Source organism: Medicago sativa, chromosome 3 (genome assembly GCF_051527215.1).
Source record: "Medicago sativa cultivar Bolivia chromosome 3, Bolivia_mono, whole genome shotgun sequence".
Classification (NCBI taxonomy): Eukaryota; Viridiplantae; Streptophyta; class Magnoliopsida; order Fabales; family Fabaceae; genus Medicago; species Medicago sativa.
Genome location: NC_140751.1, coordinates 68,291,316 through 68,306,873, shown reverse-complemented (window position 1 = coordinate 68,306,873; position 15,558 = coordinate 68,291,316). Strand labels below are relative to the sequence as shown.

Here is a 15,558-nt window from a genome sequence, read left to right as displayed (position 1 = left end):
AGTCTTGGATTATTTTGGCGTGTTTCATATTCACACTTGAACTCGTTATATCGCTTTTCTTCTACAAGAACTTCAAAGCACTTGAAAAATTTGATTATATCGAAATCCACACTCATAAAACTTTTAACATCCACATTCACACTTTCACTAAAATGGGTGCTTCACATTCTCAATTAAAAGCTTTCTTATGTAACAAGATTCCCATTTCTCCATATTGTAAACTCTTTGCAGCCAAATGTTTTTCTTAACATCATATGTAACAAGAAGGGTTCTCCAGCCTTCTTCATTTTTTTCTTCATCTTCATTACCATACACACACTTCTTAAAATCTATCAAAATGTGAGATTCACCCTTCATTAAACTGCCTAAAAATGTACTTAGGCCATGGTAAGTTTTTCGCACAACCTCAACAAGTCCTTTTGCCATCAGTAAAAACTATTTGAGGCATTTTTTGTTTATGTGCCTCTAAAATGTCTCAAATAGCCACTTGTAAGACTCAACTGTTTCATCATATAATAATGTTGTCCCAAATATGATTGCTTTTCGATGATGGTTAAATCCTAAAAATACTGCCAGGGGTCTACCAAGAGAAGCTACATCGCCGAAATAATCGTAACCAATTATCATCCTTGCATTTGCCCGGAACACATTTGTAATTTGATCTTCAACCTCGAGTTGATAGGCTTGGTATGAAGTTGGATTTTCACCCGACTTTCTCTGAAAGTATTGCAAAAGATAACCAGCTTCCCCATTTATCATACTCATTTGCCTTCTATTTCGAAGATGAGTCTGTTGATCAACGCGGGTAAACTCCAAGTTAGTTCTACATCCCACTTCTTTACTCATCAAACTGAAATGATTTCCTCTCTTGTAGGCCATCATCATATGCTAAATCAATTTCATTGCAGTGTAATTCTGAAACTTTTCGTTGAGATGACAACATACGAATTGTTTCTTGCAGATGTAAATCATGGTTATGCTCTTCCACAAATTCATGAACCACCATTTTTTCAACCACATTTATGATCGGAAAATGCTAACAACTGCATCCAAAACACTCTTTAAGACTTTGAATAATAATTTTTTTTTTAATAAAAAAATTTGTGTATTCAATCCATTAAAAAAAATTATAATTGACTTTTAAAAATAATAATTTTTAAATTTATAATCCTTAACAAGATCTTTAAGATATTGTGATAAATTTTTAACCACCTATATATGTTTTTTTTAAGGAACCACCAATATATGTGAAAGTCTTAGGTATTCAAAAAAAATTTGTTGTCTTTCTGATTCACCCTAAGTGGCGATTGGATTTATTGTTTTTGTATGTGAGTTAGAGTTCTCGTTGTATTCCATAAAACATATGATTAAAAGTTAGAGTTCTTGTTGTCTTTCTGCTTACGTGTCAGGAAAACAACATTAACAATTTCTAATGATTACTACTCCTTAAACAGTGGGTATGACAGCTATTCTTTTAAGTTTGATTTTGTAAGCTTGGTCCACAAGTAACCGAGGTATAACCGTTTTGTAGAGAGTTAGTATGTTCTAACTGACTCTTCATATACGAGCCTTATTTTCACTTCATTCACCCAAAAATCAACTACATATTATTGGTCCAAAAAAATATCCTAAACAGATATATACAGAGAGTAGTTCAAGAATAATATAATAAGAGTAAATGATTTTTCTGTTTACAGTTCAAGAAAAATATGGCGAGTCCTCAAAAAGCTTCAACTTCATCCACAAACAAAAACCTTGAGTTCAATCATCGCTCTTTCCCCTCAACCTCACCTATCACCACCAAATCATCTCTTTTCACCATAGCCATTGGGAATGTTACCTTTTATTTCATTACTCCTTCTTTCTTGTCTTTGATTCCCCGTGATCACCCTCACCGTGGAATACTAATCATGGCTCCAAAGGAAGAGGAAGACACAGAGAAAGACAACACCCTCACTGTCACTACTGATTCTTTGTTGAAGAATGTGCTTAAATTGGAGCAACTTATAGAGGAAGTTAACCGCACCATCAGTGCATTGGTGGAAGCAAACAATGATTCGAACCGCACCCTCTTGAATGTTGTTGGTAGATTGGAGCAAATAACAAATGAAAATAACCGCACCCTCGCTGATAGATTGATGAGTGATATCAAGGCATTAATGGAAGCAAACAGAGATTTGAACCGTACCCTCCTTAACTCTGTTACCAAAGTTGATCTAGCTCTTGTGAAGGCAACTTTAGACACACAAGGAGCGGAAAGGGGTGCAGAAAATGCTGTTGCGATTCTCAAAGTTGTTGCCACAAGGGAAAACCAAGGGTTTTGACACAAGCTTTACAAAAAAAGATGGGAAAAGATGTTTGACTTGGTGGTTGATGTTATTGTTGCCATTGTTGTTGGCTTTGCTGTTGGCATGACGGTAGCAGTGGTATTTTTTTTTTTCATCTCTTTTTGTTTTCAGTTTGAGTAATTTTTTTATATATATGTGTTAGTGTTTACTGTTATTTTTGAGGAATTTGTTTATGAGAAATTGTCTTGCCCTTATCACAATTTAATAGCAAAATAGGAATATTAACTTGTGGCTTGTACGCTAACCCACCATGTTACTCTCTCTCTCTCTCTCTCTCTGTTTTAATTTTTGAAAAAAAATATTACTTGTGGTTATTGTTATTCCGTTGATCCATTCTGTTGTTTATGTATTGATATTGGTTGAATTTGTTGAGATCTCAAGTTCGTTGAATTGTTTATTCCGTTTCTTTAGGTCTTTTGTGAGTCATGGTTTTGTCCTTAGTTAAAAGGTTTAGGTTGAGTAGTGTAATGTATGTAAACTATGCTTAGTCTCGATTTTAAAGAATTTTTTTTGGTGTATATTCAGAAAAGCATGCTAGGAAGGAAGACAATGCAAGTGTTTGTAAAAAAAATATTTGATATAATGTTGTATAAGTGTTTAAAACCAATTAAGAAAATTTATAATATACTTAAAAGCTGGTAGCTTAGTTTCAGAAGCTTATTATCTTATATTATCAGAATAGCATATGTTAAGTTCACATAGAGTTTCCCCTCGTTTCATGTTCTTATGTTGAAACAATTTATACACGAAAGATTTAATACTAGGTGCATGTTTAAAAGTTGTTTACCCAAATGTGTGTTAAGGGACATGCAAGAATTTCTCTTTGTTTATTTGTTTTTCATTTTGTTGTTGTAGTGGGTGAAACGTGTTTTGGAGAAGCATTAATGGAAAGAAGAGCAATGGGAGCATACAGCCATTTGGAATACTAATCATGGCTCCAAAGGAAGAGGAAGACACAGAGTAAGACAACACCCTCACTGTCACTACTGATTCTTTGTTGAAGAATGTGCTTAAATTGGAGCAACTTATAGAGGAAGCTAACCGCACCATCAGTGCATTGGTGGAAGCAAACAATGATTCGAACCGCACCCTCTTGAATGTTGTTGGTAGATTGGAGCAAATAACAAATGAAAATAACCGCACCCTCGATGATAGATTGATGAGTGATATCAAGGCATTAATGGAAGCAAACAGAGGTTTGAACCGTACCCTCCTTAACTCTGTTACCAAAGTTGATCTAGCTCTTGTGAAGGCAACTTTAGACACACAAGGAGCGGAAAGGGCTGCAGAAAATGCTGTTGCGATTCTCAAAGCTGTTGCCACAAGGGAAAACCAAGGGTTTTGGCACAAGCTTTACAAAAAAAAATGGGAAAAGATGTTTGACTTGGTGGTTGATGTTATTGTTGCCATTGTTGTTGGCTTTGTTGTTGGCATGACGGTAGCAGTGGTAATTTTTTTTTCATCTCTTTTTGTTTTCAGTTTGAGTAATTTTTTTATATATATGTGTTAGTGTTTACTGTTATTTTTGAGGAATTTGTTTATGAGAAATTGTCTTGCCCTTATCACAATTTAATAGCAAAATAGGAATATTAACTTGTGGCTTGTACGCTAACCCACCATGTTACTCTCTCTCTCTCTCTCTCTCTCTCTCTCTCTCTCTCTGTGTTTTAATTTTTGAAAAAAAATATTACTTGTGGTTATTGTTATTTCGTTGATCCATTATGTTGTTTATGTATTGGTATTGGTTGAATTTGTTGAGATCTCAAGTTCGTTGAATTGTTTATTCCGTTTCTTTAGGTCTTTTGTGAGTCATGGTTTTGTCCTTAGTTAAAAGGTTTAGGTTGAGTAGTGTAATGTATGTAAACTATGCTTAGTCTCGATTTTAAAGAATTTTTTTTGGTGTATATTCAGAAAAGCATGCTAGGAAGGAAGACAATGCAAGTGTTTGTAAAAAAAATATTTGATATAATGTTGTATAAGTGTTTAAAACCAATTAAGAAAATTTATAATATATTTATAAGCTGGTAGCTTAGTTTCAGAAGCTTATTATCTTATATTATCAGAATAGCATATGTTAAGTTCACATAGAGTTTCCCCTCGTTTCATGTTCTTATGTTGAAACAATTTATTCACGAAAGATTTAATACTAGGTGCATGTTTAAAAGTTGTTTACCCAAATGTGTGTTAAGGGACATGCAAGAATTTCTCTTTGTTTATTTGTTTTTCATTTTGTTGTTGTAGTGGGTGAAACGTGTTTTGGAAAAGCATTAATGGAAAGAAGAGCAATGGGAGCATACAACCATTTGGAATACTAATCATGGCTCTAAAGGAAGAGGAAGACACAGAGAAAGACAACACCCTCACTGTCACTACTAATTCTTTGTTGAAGAATGTGCTTAAATTGGAGCAACTTATAGAGGAAGCTAACCGTACCATCAGTGCATTGGTGGAAGCAAACAATGATTCGAACCGCACCCTCTTGAATGTTGTTGGTAGATTGGAGCAAATAACAAATGAAAATAACCGCACCCTCGCTGATAGATTGATGAGTGATATCAAGGCATTAATGGAAGCAAACAGAGATTTGAACCGTACCCTCCTTAACTCTGTTACCAAAGTTGATCTAGCTCTTGTGAAGGCAACTTTAGACACACAAGGAGCGGAAAGGGCTGCAGAAAATGCTGTTGCGATTCTCAAAGCTGTTGCCACAAGGGAAAACCAAGGGTTTTGGCACAAGGTTTACAAAAAAAGATGGGAAAAGATGTTTGACTTGGTGGTTGATGTTATTGTTGCCATTGTTGTTGGCTTTGCTGTTGGCATGACGGTAGCAGTGGTAATTTTTTTTTTCATCTCTTTTTGTTTTCAGTTTGAGTAATTTTTTTATATATATGTGTTAGTGTTTACTGTTATTTTTGAGGAATTTGTTTATGAGAAATTGTCTTGCCCTTATCACAATTTAATAGCAAAATAGGAATATTAACTTGTGGCTTGTACGCTAACCCACCATGTTACTCTCTCTCTCTCTCTCTCTCTCTCTCTCTCTCTCTCTCTCTCTCTCTCTCTCTCTCTCTCTCTCTGTGTGTTTTAATTTTTGAAAAAAAATATTACTTGTGGTTATTGTTATTTCGTTGATCCATTATGTTGTTTATGTATTGGTGTTGGTTGAATTTGTTGAGATCTCAAGTTCGTTGAATTGTTTATTCTGTTTCTTTAGGTCTTTTGTGAGTCATGGTTTTGTCCTTAGTTAAAAGGTTTAGGTTGAGGAGTGTAATGTATGTAAACTATGCTTAGTCTCGATTTTAAAGAATTTTTTTTGGTGTATATTCAGAAAAGCATGCTAGGAAGGAAGACAATGCAAGTGTTTGTAAAATAAATATTTGATATAATGTTGTATAAGTGTTTAAAACCAATTAAGAAAATTTATAATATATTTATAAGCTGGTAGCTTAGTTTCAGAAGCTTATTATCTTATATTATCAGAATAGCATATGTTAAGTTCACATAGAGTTTCCCCTCGTTTCATGTTCTTATGTTGAAACAATTTATACACGAAAGATTTAATACTAGGTGCATGTTTAAAAGTTGTTTACCCAAATGTGTGTTAAGGGACATGCAAGAATTTCTCTTTGTTTATTTGCTTTTCATTTTGTTGTTGTAGTGGGTGAAACGTGTTTTGGAGAAGCATTAATGGAAAGAAGAGCAATGGGAGCATACAACCATTTGGAATACTAATCATGGCTCCAAAGGAAGAGGAAGACACAGAGAAAGACAACACCCTCACTGTCACTACTGATTCTTTGTTGAAGAATGTGCTTAAATTGGAGCAACTTATAGAGGAAGCTAACCGCACCATCAGTGCATTGGTGGAAGCAAACAATGATTCGAACCGCACCCTCTTGAATGTTGTTGGTAGATTGGAGCAAATAACAAATGAAAATAACCGCACCCTCGCTGATAGATTGATGAGTGATATCAAGGCATTAATGGAAGCAAACAGAGATTTGAACCGTACCCTCCTTAACTCTGTTACCAAAGTTGATCTAGCTCTTGTGAAGGCAACTTTAGACACACAAGGAGCGGAAAGGGCTGCAGAAAATGCTGTTGCGATTCTCAAAGCTGTTGCCACAAGGGAAAACCAAGGGTTTTGGCACAAGCTTTACAAAAAAAGATGGGAAAAGATGTTTGACTTGGTGGTTGATGTTATTGTTGCCATTGTTGTTGGCTTTGCTGTTGGCATGACGGTAGCAGTGGTAATTTTTTTTTCATCTCTTTTTGTTTTCAGTTTGAGTAATTTTTTTATATATATGTGTTAGGGTTTACTGTTATTTTTGAGGAATTTGTTTATGAGAAATTGTCTTGCCCTTATCACAATTTAATAGCAAAATAGGAATATTAACTTGTGGCTTGTACGCTAACCCACCATGGTACTCTCTCTCTCTCTCTGTGTCTGTTTTAATTTTTGAAAAAAAATATTACTTGTGGTTATTGTTATTTCGTTGATCCATTCTGTTGTTTATGTATTGGTATTGGTTGAATTTGTTGAGATCTCAAGTTCGTTGAATTGTTTATTTCGTTTCTTTAGGTCTTTTGTGAGTCATGGTTTTGTCCTTAGTTAAAAGGTTTAGGTTGAGTAGTGTAATGTATGTAAACTATGCTTAGTCTCGATTTTAAAGAATTTTTTTTGGTGTATATTCAGAAAAGCATGCTAGGAAGGAAGACAATGCAAGTGTTTGTAAAAAAAATATTTGATATAATGCTGTATAAGTGTTTAAAACCAATTAAGAAAGGAAATATCTTATAATATACTTATAAGCTGGTAGCTTAGTTTCAGAAGCTTATTATCTTATATTATCAGAATAGCATATGTTAAGTTCACATAGAGTTTCCCCTCGTTTCATGTTCATATGTTGAAACAATTTATACACGAAAGACTTAATACTAGGTGCATGTTTAAAAGTTGTTTACCCAAATGTGTGTTAAGGGCATGCAAGAATTTCTCTTTGTTTATTTGTTTTTCATTTTGTTGTTGTAGTGGGTGAAACGTGTTTTGGAGAAGCATTAATGGAAAGAAGAGCAATGGGAGCATACAGCCATTTGGAATACTAATCATGGCTCCAAAGGAAGAGGAAGACACAGAGAAAGACAACACCCTCACTGTCACTACTGATTCTTTGTTGAAGAATGTGCTTAAATTGGAGCAACTTATAGAGGAAGCTAACCGCACCATCAGTGCATTGGTGGAAGCAAACAATGATTCGAACCGCACCCTCTTGAATGTTGTTGGTAGATTGGAGCAAATAACAAATGAAAATAACCGCACCCTCGCTGATAGATTGATGAGTGATATCAAGGCATTAATGGAAGCAAACAGAGATTTGAACCGTACCCTCCTTAACTCTGTTACCAAAGTTGATCTAGCTCTTGTGAAGGCAACTTTAGACACACAAGGAGCGGAAAGGGCTGCAGAAAATGTTGTTGCAATTCTCAAAGCTGTTGCCACAAGGGAAAACCAAGGGTTTTGGCACAAGCTTTACAAAAAAAGATGGGAAAAGATGTTTGACTTGGTGGTTGATGTTATTGTTGCCATTGTTGTTGGCTTTGCTGTTGGCATGACGGTAGCAGTGGTAATTTTTTTTTCATCTCTTTTTGTTTTCAGTTTGAGTAATTTTTTTATATATATGTGTGTTAGTGTTTACTGTTATTTTTGAGGAATTTGTTTATGAGAAATTGTCTTGCCCATATCACAATTTAATAGCAAAATAGGAATATTAACTTGTGGCTTGTACGCTAACCCACCATGTTACTCTCTCTCTCTCTCTCTGTGTTTTAATTTTTGAAAAAAAATATTACTTGTGGTTATTGTTATTTCGTTGATCCATTCTGTTGTTTATGTATTGGTATTGGTTGAATTTGTTGAGATCTCAAGTTCGTTGAATTGTTTATTTCGTTTCTTTAGGTCTTTTGTGAGTCATGGTTTTGTCCTTAGTTAAAAGGTTTAGGTTGAGTAGTGTAATGTATGTAAACTATGCTTAGTCTCGATTTTAAAGAATTTTTTTTGGTGTATATTCAGAAAAGCATGCTAGGAAGGAAGACAATGCAAGTGTTTGTAAAAAAAATATTTGATATAATGCTGTATAAGTGTTTAAAACCAATTAAGAAAGGAAATATCTTATAATATACTTATAAGCTGGTAGCTTAGTTTCAGAAGCTTATTATCTTATATTATCAGAATAGCATATGTTAAGTTCACATAGAGTTTCCCCTCGTTTCATGTTCTTATGTTGAAACAATTTATACACGAAAGACTTAATACTAAGTGCATGTTTAAAAGTTGTTTACCCAAATGTGTGTTAAGGGCATGCAAGAATTTCTCTTTGTTTATTTGTTTTTCATTTTGTTGTTGTAGTGGGTGAAACGTGTTTTGGAGAAGCATTAATGGAAAGAAGAGCAATGGGAGCATACAGCCATTTGGAATACTAATCATGGCTCCAAAGGAAGAGGAAGACACAGAGAAAGACAACACCCTCACTGTCACTACTGATTCTTTGTTGAAGAATGTGCTTAAATTGGAGCAACTTATAGAGGAAGCTAACCGCACGATCAGTGCATTGGTGGAAGCAAATAATGATTCGAACCGCACCCTCTTGAATGTTGTTGGTAGATTGGAGCAAATAACAAATGAAAATAACCGCACCCTCGCTGATAGATTGATGAGTGATATCAAGGCATTAATGGAAGCAAACAGAGATTTGAACCGTACCCTCCTTAACTCTGTTACCAAAGTTGATCTAGCTCTTGTGAAGGCAACTTTAGACACACAAGGAGCGGAAAGGGCTGCAGAAAATGCTGTTGCGATTCTCAAAGCTGTTGCCACAAGGGAAAACCAAGGGTTTTGGCACAAGCTTTACAAAAAAAGATGGGAAAAGATGTTTGACTTGGTGGTTGATGTTATTGTTGCCATTGTTGTTGGCTTTGCTGTTGGCATGACGGTAGCAGTGGTAATTTTTTTTTCATCTCTTTTTGTTTTCAGTTTGAGTAATTTTTTTATATATATATGTGTTAGTGTTTACTGTTATTTTTGAGGAATTTGTTTATGAGAAATTGTCTTGCCCATATCACAATTTAATAGCAAAATAGGAATATTAACTTGTGGCTTGTACGCTAACCCACCATGTTACTCTCTCTCTCTCTCTCTGTGTGTTTTAATTTTTGAAAAAAAATATTACTTGTGGTTATTGTTATTTCGTTGATCCATTCTGTTGTTTATGTATTGGTATTGGTTGAATTTGTTGAGATCTCAAGTTCGTTGAATTGTTTATTTCGTTTCTTTAGGTCTTTTGTGAGTCATGGTTTTGTCCTTAGTTAAAAGGTTTAGGTTGAGTAGTGTAATGTATGTAAACTATGCTTAGTCTCGATTTTAAAGAATTTTTTTTGGTGTATATTCAGAAAAGCATGCTAGGAAGGAAGACAATGCAAGTGTTTGTAAAAAAAATATTTGATATAATGCTGTATAAGTGTTTAAAACCAATTAAGAAAGGAAATATCTTATAATATACTTATAAGCTGGTAGCTTAGTTTCAGAAGCTTATTATCTTATATTATCAGAATAGCATATGTTAAGTTCACATAGAGTTTCCCCTCGTTTCATGTTCTTATGTTGAAACAATTTATACACGAAAGATTTAATACTAGGTGCATGTTTAAAAGTTGTTTACCCAAATGTGTGTTAAGGGACATGCAAAAATTTCTCTTTGTTTATTTGTTTTTCATTTTGTTGCTGTAGTGGGTGAAACGTGTTTTGGAGAAGCATTAATGGAAAGAAGAGCAATGGGAGCATACAGCCACTTACCATTGAGGGGATGCGAAGACTTTTAGAAATTGCACTTAAAATTTCCATTTTTTTTTCACACCAACTCTATGGCTTGTTTCTTTCTTGTAAAGGCAGTTTATACCATATTCTCTCGCTAGAGTTTGTACCTTTTTACTCTTGGTTCACTTTTTTTACAAATTGTACTGATCATGACAAACTGTGGTGGCATTTAGAATGCACAACTATAAGATTTGTGCATCATGCACAAGTTAAGATGTAAAGGACAGCTCTAGGTTACTTGCATTTTCTAATAAATCCAATTAAAAAATTGAGTCATAGTTTAAATGCCAAATATTGGTTGGCTGTTTTAGCTTATTCACCTCCTGTTTATGCTAATAAACATCCTGCTTTGATTAGTTTTTCACGTTTCGAATTCATGATGGTTCGCATAGGAAATTATTTTAATTTCAACTACAAACTCAAATCTTTGCTAACATAAATATACATTTTATCTTAAAAAAATCTATATTTTAATTTTTACACGTAAATAACAAAGTAAGTATACTCACCTTCACCCTTCCCGTGATAAAAATTCAATGAAATTTTCGCTAAAAAAAAATTCAATTAAAATTGGTGACAACATTTATTTATTTGATTTTTGGCCAAATATAAAAACAAAATTGTACACACTTAATTTCCTTTATCATATACGATATTTCTATGTCCTCGTAAGTTTAACTCAATTGACAAGAACATTACTAAATTAAAAGAAAATATTAAAATAGGTGCACTAAATTAACAGCTTAATGGACCTATTTAAAAAAAAATTAAAAACTATTTTGACAAAGAAATTTTAAAAAAAGGATTAATTTGGTATTTTTGTCAAACTTAAAGGACTAAAAAAAGCATTTGGCCTTTATTTTTCCATATGGAAGGTAGGAATAAAAAAAAATTCAATTATTATGCAAATTACTTACAATTAAAAAAATTTAACTAAAAATATTAAAATATTTTTTAAAATCCAACTATCAACTCTAAATAAAAGGTCACACAAATCTTACTCAAAGTAAATCTCAACCTAAACTTAAAGGAAAAATCTATGACTATATGTCTCTACTAACTCACCTACATCCTCCAGTAAATACAAGTGCATCAGTATATACATCTTTTAATCTATTAAGCTAAACTCAAGAATGTGGAGGATTTTAGTGGTATGATGAGGAATGCGGTTAACCTTAATTTGTATGAAGGGTTTTGGTTTTCTGGTAGTGAGGTGGAGGTTTCTCATTTCCAATTTGCGGACGATACTCTTTGTATAGTTACCCCGTCGGTGGAAAATTTGTGTACTATCAAAGCTTTGCTACGTTTTGACATATAACCGACTCCTTTTTATTATTTAACTTTTTGATAAATTTATTTTTCATTATAAATTCAACCCCACATAAGAGTAACTGACTTGATCAAACATAAATTTAGTTTTAAGAAAGTGACCTTTTATTTAGAGGAAAAATAAAGGCAATTTGGTTTATTTGATTTTCCACAAGTAAGAAGAAAGTGTTATCTGTTGAAGATGTGATTAAATCCGTTGGATTAGGTTACGATCTCACCAACGATCTAAGACTCAAATTCTGCAAATATGATTCCAAATTGATTGCTATTGATCATGACAATCTTCGTACTGTTGAGCTTCCTGGTCTTGTTTCAATTCCCAATGTTCCCAAATCTATCAATTGTGTTCTGATGTTCTTTCTTTTCAGCAGGTCCTTTTCATTCTTTTTACGTTTATTAACTGTAAAGTTTGTTCTTTTCTTAGTTTTAGCTCAAGTTTGTTATGTGGGTCTAGGTAACTAAATTGTTGTGTTTTTCCGTTGGATTGTAGAAAGTGTTAATTTAACTTAACTAATTGGCTTAAATATGTTTTTCGTCCCTGCAAATAGGGGTCGTTTAAAATTTCGTCCCTGCAATCGCTAATCCTTTTTTTTTGCCCCTGCAAGTTTAATCAGTTAAAAATTCGTCCTTTGACCAAGTTAATGACTGCCACGTCATCAAATTAACAAAATGGCATGGGAATTGACGAAAATACCCCTGACTTATTTTTTTTTTTGTTTTTTTTTTCCTTCAAAAAAAAATTCAGTTTTTTCCCGAATTTTTTTTACGATTTTTTCCCGAAAATTTTTCAGTTTTAATTTTAACAGTTTTTTTCCGAAATTTTTTTTGACTTTTAAATATTTTGAAAAAAAAAATTTTTTTTGAAGGAAAAAAAAAATTAGCCCAGGGGTATTTTCGTCAATTCCCATGCCATTATGGTAATTTTGATGACGTGGCAGTCATTAACTTGGTCAAAGGACGAATTTTTAACTGATTAGACTTTGCAGGGGCAAAAAAAAAGGATTAGCGATTGCAGGGACGAAATTTTAAGCGACCCCTATTTGCAGGGACGAAAAACATATTTAAGCCTAACTAATTTTAGAGTTAATACCAATTTAGTTTCCAAAATAAGAGGTTTAAGCAATTTGGTCATTAATGAAATTCATAAATAAATGATTTCTGGAATTAAAAAGGTTTATATAGTATTAGTTATTCAACACAATTTCATAACTAATTTGACCAACCCAAATGGGCTAAATAATCTAATATGACATAAGATTTTTAAACCCCTAGGGTTTGGCCTGATGGTGTAGGCTTGCGGTCTAGAAGTCTGCTCCACTCTAGGTCTCAAGATTCGAATCCTCCATGTGCCAACAATTTGGACTAGTCCATAGAGGGCTTGGGCATCCCGCAAATGGACGGTGGGATTGGTCGTTACTTGGACTAGATACCAAGTTTCCAAAAAAATAAATTATATAAGATTCTTAATTGTGTGATTATTTTAGGATTTTGTTAATTTCATGACCAAATTGTCCTACATATGCCTACAATTTTAAGGAACTAAAATGAACTCTTTTATGTTATTCTGGTGAAATTAAATTCTTTGGTGTGTGTACTGTTGATATTATTGTTATAATTGTTTGTGTGACTAACTGGGCATATATGCCTTTTGTTTTGCTTTATCCTTTAGATGTCAGAGCAGTTCAACCAGGAGGTGTCATTGTCTGGTAAGATTCCAACGGGACATTTCAATTCTGCGTTTCAGTTTTCAGGAGTTTGGCAAAGAGATGCTGCCAATACCAAGACTCTTGCTTTTGATGGTGTCTCCATCACACTCTACAACATAGCACTTGATAAAACTCACGTAGTTCTCAGTGATCATGTCAAACAAGCTGTTCCATCGTCCTGGGATCCCGCTGCACTGGCAAGGTACTTTGCGAACTCAGCAAAATAGTTCTCATCCTCTCCCCTCCCCTCTTGCTTTATGTTTAGCTATTTTTAATCGCTGCTCACTAGGGACTTTAGTCAGAGGCTCACGCTTCATTTCCTTATGTGTTATGAACTTATGAGATGGTATTTCTGTCAAAAGAATATTTAGGACATGCAAAACTAGTGGTTTCGCGCATAATATACTCTAAAGCTAATGTGTTCAACAAGTGTTCTGAAAACTAATAACAGTGAGAAAAGAGTTCGACAAGTTTATGTTAATACACCTTACCGGTGTCAATCAGTGTTCTGCTTCCATTTGCAGACCCTTTATGAAAGGTCTCATTCCTGTTCTCAACCAGGAAAAGCCTTGAATTTTTCATTGTTTGCATCACAGTAGATTCCACAACATTTCTCCTGTAATTGAAACAAGTATTTATACACATCTAACTCATAGGTAATCTTTTCAGGTTCATTGAGAAATATGGAACCCATGCTGTAGTTGGGGTAAAAATAGGGGGAACCGATATAATTTATGCAAAGCAGCAATATTCATCTCCTCTCCAACCTTCTGATGTACAGAAAAAATTGAAGGACATGGCAGACGAGTTATTTAGGGGCCAGGCTGGACAAAATAACGCTAATGATGGGAAATTTAATTCGAAAGAAAAGGTTTAAAGCTTTTCTGGTTCTTTTTTCTTTTATTCTCTTTGATTTAAGGAGTTGAGTTTGTATACTCTCTCGTACTGTCTAGCGGCGCAGCTTGTTGCCCGCTTGCCTTCTATTCAAGTGTAAACTCTTAAAGTCCATGTTATTTTTATGTATTAATATAGAAGTAAGAAAATGTGAACGCATTTGATACCTTATATCCACTCACACTCTAACAAATCAATTTCTTCTTATTTTCATTTACATTACACCTTATATGTATTATATTATATATCCCTCTCCATTATTCAACAAATTCACTCAAAACACATTTTCATCTAAACGTTCCTTACAAGGTAAGTACCTACACTACATTTTTCTCTTATTTGATCATATGAAGGACTAAGGTGTGTTATGAGTGTCTTATTTGGTGCATTACGACTCTTCACCGGTGTATGTGATTTGTTGTTGTGGATAGGCGCCTTATTGAGCTTAAGTTGTTCTAAGCCAACTGTTATGAAAACCATTTATAAAACGTGACATTGATTTTAATCGTATGATAAATACTTTGAAAGAAAAGGTTTCACTCTAATTTAGTTAAATGACGATTATGAATGTTTTACCCAAAACCTGTAGTTATTTTATAAAAATAAAAAAAATGCACTCTTGCTGTTAAAATTAAGGGTGTTGTATTGTGGTATTAGAGCTGGACTGTAGATTTCTCTTAGGGGTGTGAGTTGGGTGTCGTATGCTAATCAATAGTAGGGTTTAGAGGAAGTGAGTGATTGGAGTCTTTATGTGCTATGTGTTTTAGTTTTCTTAGGCAAGCATGATAGGGTTAGATAGTTAATTGTTTCTTGATCCAAACAAGATTATATATGTTAACTTGAGATGAATTATAAGGTATTTTATTGTTGAGTAAGTGTGAATTCGTAGAAAATTTTATGTGAACATAAGAAGCTGAGTTTTGAGTAGTGAGATGTAAGAATGTTATTAAGTGATATTTGGAAAGCATATAGTAAAGGAATACTTGAAGATTATAGTAGTGTAAACTTTAATTGTTAGTTAAGAGATGATAAACACCGGGAGAGTGAATATTTTGATTAGTATAAAGAAATTGCTTGAAGTTTGAGTGGATACCTAAGACATTTGACCTTTAAGCCAATGATTTAAGACTTATGTTCAAGAAAGTTGAGGCAAGTATGTGTTAGCTATATTTTACGTTATGAATAAAATGGCTAAAGATTATTGGGAATAATGTATTTTGAAGGTACAAGGAGAGTTGATTTCATTAGTAATAGTAACAATTCACAACATAGCACCCTAAATTAAGTGCTTAAATGGATTCCCTATGTCCACATCATTCATTTTATCATAATAATTAATAAACACAAATTTTCTCCAACTCAACACCTCAAAAGAAATTATTAAATAGATCCCATAAATAATTTTATATCA

At 33.6% G+C, this 15,558-nt stretch overlaps 1 protein-coding gene and 1 pseudogene across 2 annotated transcripts; one reads left to right on the top strand and one right to left on the bottom strand.

Annotated features, from left to right (window-relative positions):
* Nucleotides 1–465: 465 nt before the first annotated feature.
* LOC146939505 (protein FAR1-RELATED SEQUENCE 5-like) lies at nucleotides 466–879 on the bottom strand. The gene has a single exon (XM_085749780.1). It carries the CDS (start codon nucleotides 877–879, stop codon nucleotides 466–468), a length of 414 nt encoding a protein of 137 aa, XP_085605906.1.
* Nucleotides 880–8,830: 7,951 nt separating this feature from the next.
* On the top strand, nucleotides 8,831–14,324 carry LOC146939504 (MACPF domain-containing protein CAD1-like; annotated as a pseudogene). Its single transcript, XR_015030007.1, has 4 exons — nucleotides 8,831–9,346; nucleotides 11,695–11,918; nucleotides 13,217–13,455; nucleotides 13,923–14,324. The product of XR_015030007.1 is annotated as an MACPF domain-containing protein CAD1-like (transcript).
* The last annotated feature ends 1,234 nt before the right edge of the window (nucleotides 14,325–15,558 follow it).

Bases quoted from the DNA above. Each gene is read 5' to 3' on its own strand.
- LOC146939505 (XM_085749780.1), bottom strand. From the start codon at position 879: ATGGCCTACAAGAGAGGAAATCATTTCAGTTTGATGAGTAAAGAAGTG.